General features: G+C 42.1%; 1 protein-coding gene across 1 annotated transcript in view; it reads left to right on the top strand.

Annotated features, from left to right (window-relative positions):
• The window catches only part of MYO3B (myosin IIIB), a 367,182-nt gene that overhangs the window by 325,031 nt on the left and 26,456 nt on the right, over nt 1-15,695 (top strand). Inside the window, exons 35-37 of the mRNA XM_059726270.1 lie at nt 2,372-2,478; nt 2,853-2,899; nt 4,530-4,696. Coding sequence (XP_059582253.1) covers nt 2,372-2,478; nt 2,853-2,899; nt 4,530-4,665 — 290 coding nt within the window. The 3' untranslated portion in view covers nt 4,666-4,696. The remainder of the gene's footprint in view (nt 1-2,371; nt 2,479-2,852; nt 2,900-4,529; nt 4,697-15,695) is intronic.

Below are 15,695 nucleotides of genomic sequence, written 5' to 3'. Positions count from 1 at the left end.
GTATGTAGAAGAAATATTTAAAGCTGTCTCTATGTCCAAATCATCGAATCTTTCTGAATCTCTCCAAATCAATTCAGAGGGTTCCAATTCGATTTGGAGAGATTAAAGGGTCCTCTGATTCAATTCAGATTTGGAGATTCGGCCAACAAATCAGACTGAATCTCTGCTGAATCAAATCAGGGACCAAAGCTTCACACAGCCTTAACCTATACTTGCAATATGAGTACAATGTGAAAGCATCAAGATCTTAAGCTTTGGGAATAAGAGGACCACTTTATTTAGTAGTTATTTTATTGCCATTACAAACAGCTAATTTTCTCCCAAAAAAAAAAGTATTTTAAGATTTTGGGCAGTTACATCTCTGGACAGTATCTGAGAGAAGAGCTGGGCAAGGAACAGTTTTCCCAACCTGCAAAACTGTTTCCTTTCCACATTGGGTGGAAACTAACAATACTCAAAGGTTGCCTATAGACAAACTGGGAGTCTACTCTGGCACACTGTTATTACAGCACATCAAAGCAAATTCAATAGAGTCTTCTGGAGCATGCTGATTAGGGCATTCCAGCCAGCTTCCTCATCTCATGTACTAGTGTCCCCATGCTTCAAAATGGTGGCAAGGGCGCTTTATCTGAAGTTCATTTGCTCAGCTTTAGTTAAAGCACCCCTGCTGTCATTCTGAAGCACAAGAGACATTGCAGCGCTAATACATGAGACATTGCAGTGCTTTAATTAGAACAGCTCTCAGAGCCATTCTAATTAGTATCCCACCTCTACCCCTGGAACATGTGTAAAAATGTCCTAAATTGTATGCAAACAGCTAGAGAGAGGGAGAGTAATCCCAGAGTAGCCAGATAGTCCAGGCATTCCAGTAGGCTGCGAGAAACTTAGGTTCAGCTGTTTGCTTTACCTGACTCAGAGGTAACTGCAGAAGAACACAGTGGGCGTGTCTACACATGCATTTACTGCACATTAATTTTACTGCTTACTGAGTTATTGAACAGTAAGTGGGTTTAGGCTGGCATCTACACATTCAGGCATTAAACTGTAGTAAGGCTGTGTGTGGACTGACTTGAGACTAATGTTAGTCCCAAGTCAATCCACACACACAGTGTTACTGTGCAGCAAGGTGTCTACATGTGCATTACTGCACAGTAACTAACCGGGTGTAAATTTAATACCTGCATCATGCAGGTGTTAAATTTACATCCAAGTCAGCATAAGTTGCCATATTTACTGCACAGTATAGGCATGCACATGTAGATGCTGCCCATACTACACAGTAATTTTCGGTTACTGTGGAGTAATTTCCGTTACTACACAGTAAATGTGCATGTGTAGACATACCCAGTGGTTAGTAATCTAGGGATTTGTATGAATCACAACTCTGCTTTAAAATATTACATGCTTGTGAAGGCAAGACCTTATACTCAAAGCAATGAAAGCAGAGCCCTATATCTTCACAGAACCCCCATTACCTTCAATTCTACTGTTTTCAAAGAGGCTTGTATGGGCCGGTTCTTATCCTCTGAAAATATTTAATTTCATACTTAATGCTCATCCAAGTGAATGTGACTATTGCTTTTACTTCAGTGTTTCTAATACAAGTTAAATAGTCAAGTGTTCCTTTCAACTAAAAATATATAATTATTGTTATTGCTATTATTGTTCTTGTTATTGTTATAAAACCAGATTCTGGAAAGGTCAAAACATATGTGGAAATAATCTATTAGAAATCTAAATGCATTCCCATTTTTTATTTTATTAATACAATATTTTTCATCACTTCTTTTTTTATTACCCTCACCTGAAATTGTTATCTCTTTAAATTACATGAGATCTAGATGACTTGAAGCAACTTTTACCTGATGTGTGTCTCAAATTTTCTGAAGGAAGCATTATTCCAAACTAGACTTATTGTTACAATTAAGTAAAATGCCATGTCAAGAAGCTAACTTTTTATATAAAAATAAAGATTTTAGTAGACTCATTTTCATAGGTCAGAGCATTTTATAACCGTCTGCTTTAGGCATTTTCCTGGTGCTACTAGATGATGTTTCCCAAGCACCATCTCTTACAGAAGGTGTCAGTATAAAGAAAGGAACATCAAACTGTTATATGTGTACATGTAGGAATAAAATATGTTATGCAAATAAAAACTAAAAGATCTTATCTAAAAACTCTTGTTTGAACCAAGTCTCAAAACAGGAAACAAATTTCCAAACTTTCTATATGTCTGCTTAGATAGGACAGATTTGCTAATAAATCCAGAACCGAATAGGACATAAGAAAGAACTGTTTATAGTCTAAAATATGCTAAGACATTCAGAGCACCTGGCACAGCTTAAAACTAAATTGCATTATCTTACTGTAGGTTCAGAAAACTATCTTGAACAGAAGCTGAGAACACCTCGTCGACGATGTCAGCAGCCCAAAATGCTGAATAGCCCTGAGGACAACATGTACTATAACCAGTTAAATGTGAGTTCAAAGTAGCAATAAAGCTGTTTTACTGGCTTTGTTTCCAGTTAATAATTCTGTTATTAATACCTGTTTCAGCCCTTCCAACCCCACCCCCACGTTCTTCTGCTCTCGTCTTGAACATGTGCTTATGCTCTTTATCTGTTGCTTTCATGTCAGGATGTCTGCCTTCACGGTGAATAATTGATGTGGTTTATCAAAGACGAGCAAGATGCATGCTTCATCAGGCTCACTTGAGCCCTTTGATCAAAAAAATTATGCTGTGACTTCTGATATTATCAGCATCTGCTTGCATTCAACACAAAATCACTTTGAATTAAAAATTAACGACTTGCTGCTTTGCTTTGACTGTGTGTTCTTGGCCCTCTCCACAGGGAGCTCTAGAATATCAAGGGAGCAAGAGGAAGCCAAGAAAACTTGGGTAAATATCTATCTTCTTAGTTCTAAGTAACTGTAAACAGAAGAACTCCTTTGTGATATTACAGAATATGCAAAACTTTCTAGAGAGGCTTCTAAAAATAAACAATTAACATTTCTCTGTGCATTGACATCAGATATTTTCTACAGAAGTAAAACTTGTATCTACTACTGTCTGCAGACACTAGAACCAGTTCTTACAGAATATTCCTACCCAGCTCTCTCACAGTATTACTCAAGGAAACGTTAGCTTTCTTTTGCTGTTTTTAAAATGCAAATATTAGTAATGAAAAGTGACAGACTAAAACTCTTAAAAGCTGGTGTCCGTTGGCCTGGAACAAGCTCAATGGGAACAAGAGATGTGCAGGCTTCTCACCACCGCTCTAGGAGTATGCTTTTAACGTTCCTCAGGAGCAACTTGTTCAAAGGGAAGATGAAGAGGGGAGTTCTTTCTTGAAAAGGGTCCCTCCTTGCCCACTCAACTAATGAATTCAAACTATTGTGCAAGTGTTTGTAGCTAGAAAGCTGGCTGAGATACCTAAATGCATTTCACAAAAACCAACAAATCATCATCTAGTGGTAACAGGTTTAATTTTCTACTTTCACAGGCCAGATAGTGACCACTTCTGGTGAAGAGAGCAAAGATGCATTTGAGGCATTCATTCAAATGAAACCTATGGTGTTTTAATGATATTTTATGGCTCTTTTTATTTCTTTTCTGCAAATAATTGTGACTGACTTCCACTTTCTCTGAACTTGTTATAAACAAAAGGTAGTCTTGCAAAAAATAATCCACATAGTTTTGGTGTGAAGTTTCAGGCCAGAAGTGTTTGCATAGTCATTTTGCTGTCTTTGAAATAAATAAAGCCTGATTGAAAAATAAATGAAGTTAGATTGCTTTTGGTAAGCTTTGGATCAAGCCCATCATTCACAAAAACTCCTAAGCTGAAATGCGTTTTACCTGTAGAGTCTGTACAATTCCAAATAATGACTATATAGCTAAGAGTCATAGGACATTAGTGGAAAATGTTCCAACAGTATTCTTGTCGTATAAAATACTTTCTGCAAGCAAAAACTTGTATGGCTTTACTGTGGACATAGAGGTGAAAGGCTGTGTGGCCTTTTACTGATTATCAGAGTCATTTGGGGTGTCTAGACATGTGCTCCAGGGTAGGAGGGGGAATGGTTTAATTAGAACAGTTCCCAGACAGCCACTGTAAATAAAACACTGTAGTGTCAAATGTATTCAGCGTCCTAGATTTCAAAATGGTTGGGGGAGCACTTTAACTAGAGCTCGTCCAATGAGTTTTAATTAAAGCACCCCCACCACCTTTTTGAAACATGGGACACTGAATACACATGACGCTGCAGCAGACTCAATCAAGTCTGCTCTAACTCATTCTAATCAGAGCACGTTCCTATGGAATATGTTTATGACTCAAAAAGAGGCAGCAAGATAGACACACAAACACTACTTCTGGTTAATCAAATTATCTGAACTTTTCTTTCCTTTCTTGCATTGACACTTTTCAGTGTTTTCATTTCCCCATCATAGACAAGTTTTTATTTAAAATATTGACAAAATTAAGTTTTAACTATTATTAAAAATAAGGGTTTTTTTGTTTTGTTTCAAGCCAAATCAAAGTGCTTGACAGAGAGGATGAATATTACAAATCATTGTCAGCTATTGAATCCATCCCTGAAGATGACAACTCCCTCAACTCTCCATCTCCTACTTCCTCAAGAGGAGTGTCCTTTGCTCAGAGCTGAATTTTACCATTTATTCTCTGGTCTAATGCTGGTAAGAATAAGTGTGTGTATTTATCTGTGCTGATTTGTCTTTGCTTATGTGTGTACTTACATACACACCATAATATGTACATTAGATTATGAAACATAATTTTGGCTAATGGATCCTCTAGCAAAATTAGATCCTGTTTTGGTAGAAACAGTTTCACATGAGTAGTCTCATTTAATATTACTCATATAAGCAATCCTAGTAAAAGACAATAAAGTTACTTACATTTATAAGATTTTTCCAGGATCAGGCCCTAAAGATCTTTCCCTCTAAGACCATTTGGAATTGTAAACTCAGAAGTATGGTACTGCACAATAAACTGTTACTTTTTATTGAGAGGCAGCATAGTTTTGGGCTACAAAAAGATAATATATCACATTAGAATATTTTAAAACAGCATCCTATATGACTTTCAACACTTTGTGTAATTTAAAATTACATAGGACAAATATAGCGAAAGTCACTATCGAAAGTCACTTAAAATGATGAATCTATTTCTCAGGATTTATCTCATAAATGTTTTCTTATCAAATACTATTTTAGCTCATTTAGTAATATCATTCCTTTTTGCTGAAAATTTTACCCAAAATTTAAGTTAAGAGTTTATTAAGAATTTAATAAAAGGAGGGTGCATCTACGTAAGACACTTACTGCACAGTAGCCTAATAACACTGTGCAGTAGCACTGCGCAAAAACCATGCTAATATACTGCTGTGCAATATTATTAGGGTAGTGTGCAGTAAGCATTAAAAAAACCATGCACTGGTGCTACTGTTCAGTAGCATGAGTGACTGCACATTTAGTTAGTACTTCATTAAGCAAGTACTAAAATAAATGTGTAGTAACTGCTGCAGAGTAATGCACTTGTAGACATGCCGGTATTCATTCATTAATCCCTTTTGTAGCATTCTTCTGACTAAAACAAAAGATTGGCTTTCAAGTGATCTGGATTTCATTCTGAGACCTGGTACCTACTTTCTGTATGACCTCAAATAAAATGTATAATTTTTGCATACTGCAATTTCCCCACAAAGTAAAATATGTAATATTTCCCTACTTTGCAGAGATGTAAAGTTTTATTTGTTAAGGATGAAATTCGCTATTGACTGAAGCCAATGGAATTTAAGCATATGCCTCAACTTAAGTTTGCCCTTACATGGATATAGTCATAGGATTTGCTGTATTGCATCAAACCTGGAATCCATCCTGACTGGCAGAGCAGTATCCAGCCTCTGACAATGATAAGCACCAGGTGAAAGGTGCTATAACTATGTGGGGTGGGTGTGGGGGAGGTAAGATCATGTCCCCCACATTGATCTCCTCCTCCTGCCTAATATCTATCAATTGGTTTAATCCCTGAACCATGAGATGTAATATCCCTGCCAATTTCCCTGTTATCCCTGCTAACATCCTTGTTAAGTTCTTAGCCCTAGAAGGGTAATGGAGTTCCAGAGTTTCACTGTATTTTATGTAGAAAAGCATTTCCTTTTAATTTCTCAATTCCTCATCTGCAGATTTTGCTACCTCACTATTTGGCTCCTTTCCAGATTAATTAAACAATATATTGGACTAATACAGAACCTTGAAGCAGCTCTCTGTTAATCTTTTGCCACGATGAAAATTGAACATTTTACCTTACTCTACTTTTTTTCTCATAGTTTTTAATTCATGGCAATATTTTGCGTCTCATCCTATGACAACTTAGCTTCTTTAGTAGCCTACTGTGTGAGCCCTTGTTGAAGGTATGTTTTAAATTTAACTAGTCATTAGTTATTATTGACTAGTTCAAGGTGTTCTAAAACATGTGTGCCATGATTTGGTGGAAACGATTAGTTAGTTAGTTAGTTAGGCAGGCCTGATACAGACCCAAATGATGGGCAGAATTGGGTCATGATTTTCAGAAACCTGTCATTAAAGACTGAAGGCTTTGTCTCCGCTAACATGGACTTGCTTGTAGTAATCGTTAGACTCTCCAGGTGAAGATGCAATGTATACCTCTTCCCTGAGGGACATAAGCCATATCAGCAAAAAGACAATTTTGTTAGTATAACTACAATCACACAAGGGCTTTTGCTGGCTTAGCTGCATTGATTAGAGCTCATTACTGACTTAAGTATGCCAGCTAAACTTTAAAGTGTAGACCAGGTTTTGTACACACCTCTGAAATTCAAAAAGCATTCTTCCTCCAACTTCAAAATGTTTTTCTTTTTGTTTACTTATCACTGCCTCTCTCTGGTGGTCCAAGCCTGGCTGATTCCCAGCAACTTCCTGATTGCTCTTGCAGTATGTTTGGAGCCACAAAAAAAGGCAAAGGGAGCACTGAATACTTTGGCAAAGCCATCATTACCAAAGTAAGCTCACAGCCAACTAGGGCTTTGGGAACACAAAAAGAAATTAGGGGTACCCCAGCAGAAGCCTTCTGTAGAGGTAGTGTTGCTATTTGCGCAGCTGCTTTTGCAGTCTGGCATGCAAGATTGAAAGGGAAGTTTCAGAGGTGCAAAGAAGAATGCTTGCCATTCCTGTTCTGTTCCTCACTCACCATCAAAAATATGACAGAACAGTTGGTAAGATCAAAGTCAAAATAGTAGGCCTGTGCAAGTAGGCAGCTATTCGATCCAGCTTTGGATCTGGCTGCTACGGACACCAGGTATCCAGTCCAGAGCTCTGGACCGGGTTCCCACTTCAATCCAGCTGAAGCGGCTCCAAAACTTCAGAGCTGCCTTGGAGATCCGGCCATAAGGTATAATGGGGGAAAAATGAAATATCTATAACTTTGTTGTTTTTTGTCTGATTTGGATGAAACTTGCATGGATGGTAGCCTCTGTAGAGAGCATGAAACCTGCCAAGTTTAAAGAAGATTGGTTCAGGGATTTGGGGGGAACTGCACCTCAAATTCTTAAAAGCGAAACTCGTGTCACGTGTGTGTGTTACATCATAGGGGGGCGAAAGCTGCAGGAGTGGTAGCTCCTGGTGAGGCCACAAAGCCTGCCAAGTTTCAAGAAGATAGGTGCAGGCCTGCTAGCCCCTGCTGCGGCCACAAAGCCTGCCTGCTGTCAAGGAGATAGGTGCAGGGCTTCTGGGTTCTGGGTCCCTGCAGCTCTAGCTGCTGACAGACAAAACTCGTGACATGGGTGCTTGTGCAACTGTGCCTGTCTTGGGGCACAGGTTGGTGGCGAGAGGGGGGGAGGGAATTACTGCAGGCCTGGCTGCTAAGCTACTGTGTTACCAGTTACCAATCAATCATGATTCATACAGGGACCAGCTCAATACACAGTACCTAGCTACGAGTAGCTACTAGAAAATTAGTTAATTAGCAACAATTAAACCTACAAAACCACAGACTAAGGAGAGGAAATAATCAATACAGACAATCAACTGCCCCAAGACTGAGACAGTCAGTTGCACAAGCACCCATGTCACGAGTTTTGTCTGTCAGCAGCTAGAGGTGCAGGGCCCCAGAACCCAGAAGCCCTGCACCTATGTCCTCGACAGCTGGCAGGCTTTGTGGCCTGAGCAGGGGACAGCACCCCTGCAGTTTTCAACCCGCTGCACCTTAACACGCACAGGGTCATCTGTGTCATGAGTTATGCCTGTCAACAGCTTGAGGTGCAGTTCCTCCCAAACCCCTGCACCTATCTCCTTGAAACTTGGCATGCTTTGTGGCCTCACCAGGGGCCACCACCCCTGCAGTTTTGACCCCACTGTGGTGTAACACATAACCATGACATGAGTTTTGCTTTCAAGAATTTGGGGTGCAGTTTCCCCCAAACCCCTCCACTGATCTTCTTGAAACTTGTCAGGCTTGGTGGCCTCACCAGGGGCCACCATCCCTGCAGTTTTCACCCCCCTGTGGTGTAACATACACACGTGCCATGAGTTTTGCTTTCAATAATTTGGGGTGCAGTTCCTCCCTAACTCCTGCACTGATCTTCCTGAAACCTGGCAGACTTCATGCTCTCAGCAGAAACTACGACTCCTGCAAGTTTCATCCAAATCATACAGAAAACAACAAAGTTATAGATATTTCATTGGTTCCCCAATATACCCTATGGCCAGATCTCCGAAGCAGCTCCAAAGCTTTTCCGAAGCAGTTTGGAAGCTCCAAACCGCTTCAGAAAGCCTAACAAAGCCAGCACTTCAATCCGGACATGCTGCTTCAGAGACCGAAGCATCCGAAGCTTCTCCGGATCCAAAGCACTGTCTGAAGCCTCGCACAGCCCTACAAAACAGTCCGTAACTTCGTATCAGTGCCTTCTTCCTCCCCATCCTGTATATACATGCAGCAGACGTTAAGACACAGATTGTTTTGACTCAGAAAGTATGAGTAACTGAAAATGAGTTAACAGCATCCATAAAAGCAATATAAATATAGCTAGTAATTAATACAATGGAAGGACAGTAGCTGTTTATTTCTGTCCGGGAATCTCTTGGACCATAACCAGCTTCTTTACATCTCACTAACATGTGCCAACATTGAACATTTTTATACTACCCCAAGAGAGAATCATGTAAAACTTTTCACAAAGAATCAAAGTGTTGGAATTTACAAGGTGTCTGGCTGGGAAATAAAATTGTTTTGGAAAAGAATCAAATGACTTCATAGGTTACCACATACTGAGGTCACAAGGCTCTCAAATATGTATGTTTGCTTCATCATTCAGTTTCTAATCTCTAGAAACATTTACAAGAAATATTTTCAGTTGTATATATTTTAAGAGCAAATATATATAGCTCGGTGTGGGTGTGTGTGTGTGTAGGCAAAATCAGGTCTTTAGAAGTTTATTTTCTGTGAACAGGGAAAACTACCTAGTGAAATCATGGCTATCACTGAACAGTATATGGTATATAGTATATAATCAGTAGCCTGCAATTCAACTGCACATGGCAATAATGGAGAAAGCAGCCACATATATGTGGTATATGGTGCCACAGATATGTGTGCAGCGCCAAATCCCTCACAGCCACACCCGTCTGGATGCAGCCCTAAAGGCCTGATTCTGTCATACTATGTAATACACCATTTTCTATTGCTTTAACTATGTAATACACCATAGTTCTATTGGTTTAATATATAAATTATAAAGAAAATAATCATAACCCTACCATGCACGTAATTCTAGAGGAAAGTACTACATATTTAATAAAGCACTTAAGCCCAAGTCTAAACAACACTGAAGTGACTAGAGTATAATCATATGTTTAAGTAAGTACTTTCCTGAATTGGGACCCAAGTCAACAAGAGCTGTTTCAGGACCTTAACTATAAAGGCACATACACTTAGCAGTTTGGGGCGAGGAAGTTGTATATATTAGGTAAGTGCGAAACAGGCCATATTTAATTCAGATTTGGCCTGAGTCAGGGACAGTGATTTGATTTGTTGATTCAGATCACTGTCCCCAATTTGATTCAGCCAAATCCGAATCTGAAGATTCGATGCTGATTCAGAGAATCAGCAATTCGGCCATAGACACAGCTTTAAATGTTTTTTCTACACACCTCGATGTACCAGGCCAGGCACAGCTTGTGAACACTGCGATGCTGGGGCGGATGAAGCGTCCCACAGGAGCGTGCCCCCCCCCCCCCCCCTTTTGCTCAGCAGCAAACCCAGAAGTGGACCAAAACACCTGATTCTGAAAATCCTTGTTACTATCCTGTCGCAGCTGTAGGTTCCAAGCACGTATACCTATTTTCAGAATGTCTTAATCAAATAGTTAGGATAAAATGTAACTTTTTCCCTTCTATTAGATTTGTTGAAGTAAACGCATACAACACCAATATGAGGTAGAATTTCCCATTTACATGTTTGCATCTTGTCTAGAACAATGGTTCATAGACTTCCAACATGGCTGTGGTGACCAGCCATGCCATAATAAAAATATTTTGTAATAATAACAATCATACAGTTCACAGCAAACTTTTTATATCTTTTTGATATCTTGTATACCCCTTCTTCCTCCTCCTTCCCTCACTGGGCATATCTAGTGTCCTATGCCTAGGAAATGCCTCTCAGTTTCCACCAGGTGACCCCTTCTCATCTTCAGTTTAGGGCACATGTATATTGTATTTCAGAACTTTCTTGAAAATGTCAGCATACAGCAGCTACACTGAAGTTAGCTGAGGCGTTATAAGTTTGCTGCTACATTGACTAAAAACAGATTTATGTGTTTGGGTTTGTTGAGCCTATAGTGAAGAAAATGGTCAGGACATTTTATTTCTGCCATCAAAATTCTGCCTTTCCTTGCCCAGGCTGAACCCAAGCAGCCTTTTTGGAAAAACCACCAACCACCAATCCTTGGCTATGCAAAGCTGAATCCTGTGAGTCAAGTAACTCCCACATTCTCCAATGGCATCCTATCTATATAAGGCTGGACTTCTTCTTTCCCAGCTGACTACTGTTTAGGAATTCTCATCTTGCTTCAGTGCTGACAGGAGGCTGGAGATTTTCTAGTCTTTCCAGTCTTCTTGCCTCAGATGAACCTTGGAGAAGATACCAAACCCCTAGTGGTCCTTCTCCCGTATATGAAGGGATAGAGTTTGACAGTAGCTCAAAGGGGGGCTGTGTAGCCAGGGAACAGCTGTACTGTAACTGGGAGGTGGTAACTAAATCTTCCTATTAGGAGAGATTACTCTTTTGAAGGTGCAGAGATCTAATAGGGCTTCTGCTGAGCAAAAGAGTCCAAATCTGGCTACTCCACTCAAGGGGATCATGTGAAATCAATGAATTATGATTCAGTTCCGATGACTGTTTTATTTCATTCTCTCAATGCACAGAATTCTTCATTTCAATAATAGACGCCAATTTGCTTTTCATGAGGTTCTTACAAAAATTAAAAGCAACAATGATCTATCATTGCCTAGTAGGCCACACAGACTTCACAATCCTCAATAGAGCAATAAATATCTTATCCCTCTATTGGATGCTACTAACCATCACTTAAAAATGACTATTCAAACCAGACTCGCACCAAAAACCAGAGAGAAAAAATGTACCATGAATGAATGAAAAAAGCTAAATCTGAAATCTAGAGTCAAGCATCCTTTCTAGAGAAAAACCCTGTCAGCCCTACTCTCTTAACTTTCACTGAAGGGGACCCAGTTTGAGTGCCTGAGCAGATGTTAACCAGGGCATTTGGCTACAATTTGCAGGTTGTCTTGTGACTGAGGAACTAGACAGGGACTTAGGAAATCTGCATTCAGTTCCTAGATCAAGTAAGGCATGTGGGGAAGCAGGAGACCTGGTGAAAGAGCAAGCAGGAGTGGGCAACAGGGAAGGTGCTCTCATACTTCCTGAGAAATCAGGGCAGTCAACTAGTTAGCTAAGGTGCCTGTACACAGATGCACGGAGCCTGGGAAACAAGCAGAAAAAACTGGAAGTCCTTGCACAGTCACAGAGTTATGACATGATTGGAATAACAGAGACTTGGTGGGAGCTTACATGACTGGAGCACTGTCACAGATGGGTACAAACTGTTCAGGAAGGACAAGCAGGGGAGAAGGGGAGGAGGACTAGCACTTATGTAAAAGAGCCATATGATTACTCAGAGCTCCAGTATGAAACTGGAGATAGGCCTGTGGAGAGTCGCTGGGTTAGGGTCAGAAAGGAAAGCAACAAGGGTGATGTTGTGGTCAGGGTCTGCTATAGACCACCAGACCAGGAGGAAGTGGTGGATGAGGCTTTCTTCAAACAACTAGAAGTTTCCCAGTCACAGGCTTTGGTTTTCATGGAGGACTTCAATCACTCTGACATCTGCTGGGAGGGCAATACTATAGTGCACGAGCAATCCAGGAAGTTTTTGGAGAGTATTGGGGACAGCTTCCTGGTGCAAGTGCTGGAGCAGCCAACCAGCAGCCATGCTCTTCTTGATCTGCTGTTCACGAACAGGGAAAATTGGTGAGGAATGTAGTATAGTGGATGGCAGCTTAGGCAGCAGTGACCATGAGATGATTGAGTTCAGGATCCTGAGGAAAGGAAGGATGGAGAGCAGCAGAGTTAGGACCCTGGACTTCAGAAAAGCAGACTTCGACTCACTCAGGGAACTCATGGGCAGGATCCCCTAGGAAGCCAGTCTGAGGGGAAGAGGAGTCCAGGAGAGCTGCCTCTACTTTAAAGAAGCCTTACTGAGAGTGTAGGAACAAACCATCCCGACGCAAGAAAGACTAGTAAGTATGGCAGAAGACCAGCTTGGCTTAGCAGGGAATTCTTCATTAAACTAAATCATAAAAAGGAAGCTTATAAGAAGTGGAAACTTGGACAAATAACTAGGGACGAAAACAAGAGTATTACTCAGGCATGCAGGGATGAAGTCAGGAAGGCCAAAGTGCAATTGGAGTTGCAGCTCGCAAGGGATGTGAAGGGTAACAAGAAGGCTTTCTACAAATATGTCAGTAACAAGAGGAGAATCAGGGAAAGTGTGGGTCCCTTACTGAATGGGGGAGGCAACCTTGTGACAGAGGATACAGAAAAGGCTGAAGTGCTCAATGCCTTTTTTCCCCTCAGTCTTCACAGGCAAGGTCAGCTCCCAGACTGCTGCACCAAGCAGCACAGTTTGGGGAGGAGGTGAGCAACCCTCAGTGGTGAAAGAACAGGTTAGGCACTACTTAAAAAAGCTGGATGTGTAAGTCCATGCGGCCAGATAGGATGCACCCAAGGGTGCTGAGGGTGTTGGCTGATGTGATTGCAAAGCCATTGGCCATCATCTTTGAAAACTCATGGCTATCAGGAGAGGTCCCATATGGTTGGAAAAGGGCAAACATAGTGCCCATATTTAATAAAGGGAAGAAGCAGGATCCAGGGAACTATAGACCAGTCAGCCTCACCTCAGTCCCTGGAAAAATCATAGATCAGATCCTCAAGGAATCCATTTCTAAGCACTTGGAGAAGAAAAAGGTGATTGGGAACAGTCAGCATCAATTCACCAGGGGCAAGTCATATCTGACCAACCTGATTGCCTTCCATGATGAGGTAACTGGCTCTGTGGATACAGGGAGACCAGTCAATGTGGTGCACCTTAATTTTAACAAGGCTTTTGATACAGTCTCCCACAACATTCTCCCAGCCAAGCTAAGGAAGTATGGGCTGGATGAATGGTCTGTAAGGTGGATAGAGAAGTGGCTGGAGCATCAGGGGTAGTAACCAATAGGGGTGTGTGAAGTGGACCCTATTCAATTCAGATTCAAATTCAGCCCAAATCAGGGATAGTGATTTGATTTGTTGATTCGGATCACTTGTCCCTGATTCGATTCAGCTGAATCCAAATCTGAAGATTCAATGTTGATTCAGGGAATCAGTGATTTGGACATAGACACAGCTTTAAAAGTTTTTCTACATACCTTGAGGTAGCAGACACAGCTTGTGAACGCTGCAATGCTGGGGTGCATGGAGTGCCCCACAGGAGTGTGGGGGGCCTTTCACATGCTCAGCGGCAAATCCAGAAGTGGACCGGAAGTATTTCTGGTTCTGCTGGGGAGTGCGCTGAGGGGGCCCCCCCACTGTGCCTCCCCAGCTCAGCGATCGGCCACAGGGTGACCCTGGGTGTCCCCCCCCCCCAGACCCAGGAGGCACCAGTCACTGAGCCGGGGGGGGGGGGGCACCAGGAGGGCCCCCCAGTGCACTCCCCAGCAAACCTGGAAGTGCTTCTGGTCCACTTCCAGGTCTGCTGCCGAGCACGCTGAGGAGCCCCCCATGCTCCTGTGGGACACTACGTGTGCCCCAGCATCACAGCACTCATGAGCCCCTGCTACCTAGAGGTACGTAGAAAAAACATTTAAATCTGTGTCTATGTCCAAATCTCCAAATCTTTCTGAAGCTCTCTGAATCAATTCGGAGGGTTCCAATTTGATTCAGAGAGATTAAAGGGTGTCCTGATTTGATTTGGATTCAGAGATTTGGCCACCGAATTGGGCCAAATCTCCACCAAATAAATCAGGGACTGAAGCTTCGCACAGCCCTAGTAATCAATGGCTCAATGTCTAGTTGGCAGCCGATATCAAGTGGAGTGCCCAGGGGGTCAGTCTAGGGCCAGTTTTGTTCAATGTCTTCATCAACTACCTGGAAGATGGCATAGAGTGCACCCTTAGCAAGTTTACAGATGACACCAAGCTTCAGGGAGTAGTAGATACACCAGAGGATAGGGCGAGGATTTAGTGTGACTTAGACAAATTGGAGGATTGGGCCAAAAGAAATCTCATGAGATTCAACAAGGACAAGTGAGTGGACAGGTTGTACTCAACCTGGCAAGATGTGAGCAGTGGGGTACCCCAGGGCTCGGTCCTTGGGCCTGCACTGTTTAACATCTTCATCAGCAACTTGGACAAGGGGGTGGAAAGCACACTGTCTAAGTTTGCTGATGACACTAAGATGTGGGGCGAGGTGGACACACTTGAAGGGAGAGAGAGGCTGCAACTAGATTTAGACAGCCTACAAAAGTGGGCAGACGAGAATAGGATCGGGTTCAACGTAGACAAATGCAGGGTGCTGCACCTTGGGAGAATGAATCCACAGCATACATACAGGCTGGGGAGTTCCCTTCTTGAAAGCACAGAGACGGTAAGGGATCTCGGAGTCATTATTGACTCCAAGATGAACATGAGCCGCCAATGCCACACCGCAGCCAGCAAGGCCAGCCATACCTTGTCATGTATCCAAAGGTGCATCTCAAGCTGGTCCAGAGAGGTGATACTCCCCCTCTATGTGACTTTGATCAGACCGCAGTTGGAGTACTGTGTCCAGTACTGGGCACCGCACTTCAAAAGGGATGTGACCAGCCTGGAGAGGGTTCAGAGGAGGGCCACCCACTTGGTGAGAGGGCAGCAGGACAGGCCCTATGAGGAGAGACTGAAGGACCTGAACCTGTTCAGCCTCAGCAAGAGGAGGCTGAGCGGGGGGACCTGGTAGCTGCCTACAAACTCATCGGGGGGATCAACAGCAAATAGGCAGAGCTCTTTTCTCCCCAGCACCACCTGGGGTGATGAGGACTAATGGTAATAAGCTGATGGAGAATAG

This window comes from Alligator mississippiensis, chromosome 4 (assembly GCF_030867095.1).
Source record: "Alligator mississippiensis isolate rAllMis1 chromosome 4, rAllMis1, whole genome shotgun sequence".
NCBI classification, from domain to species: domain Eukaryota; kingdom Metazoa; phylum Chordata; order Crocodylia; family Alligatoridae; genus Alligator; species Alligator mississippiensis.
This window is presented reverse-complemented; position numbering and strand designations above follow the sequence as displayed.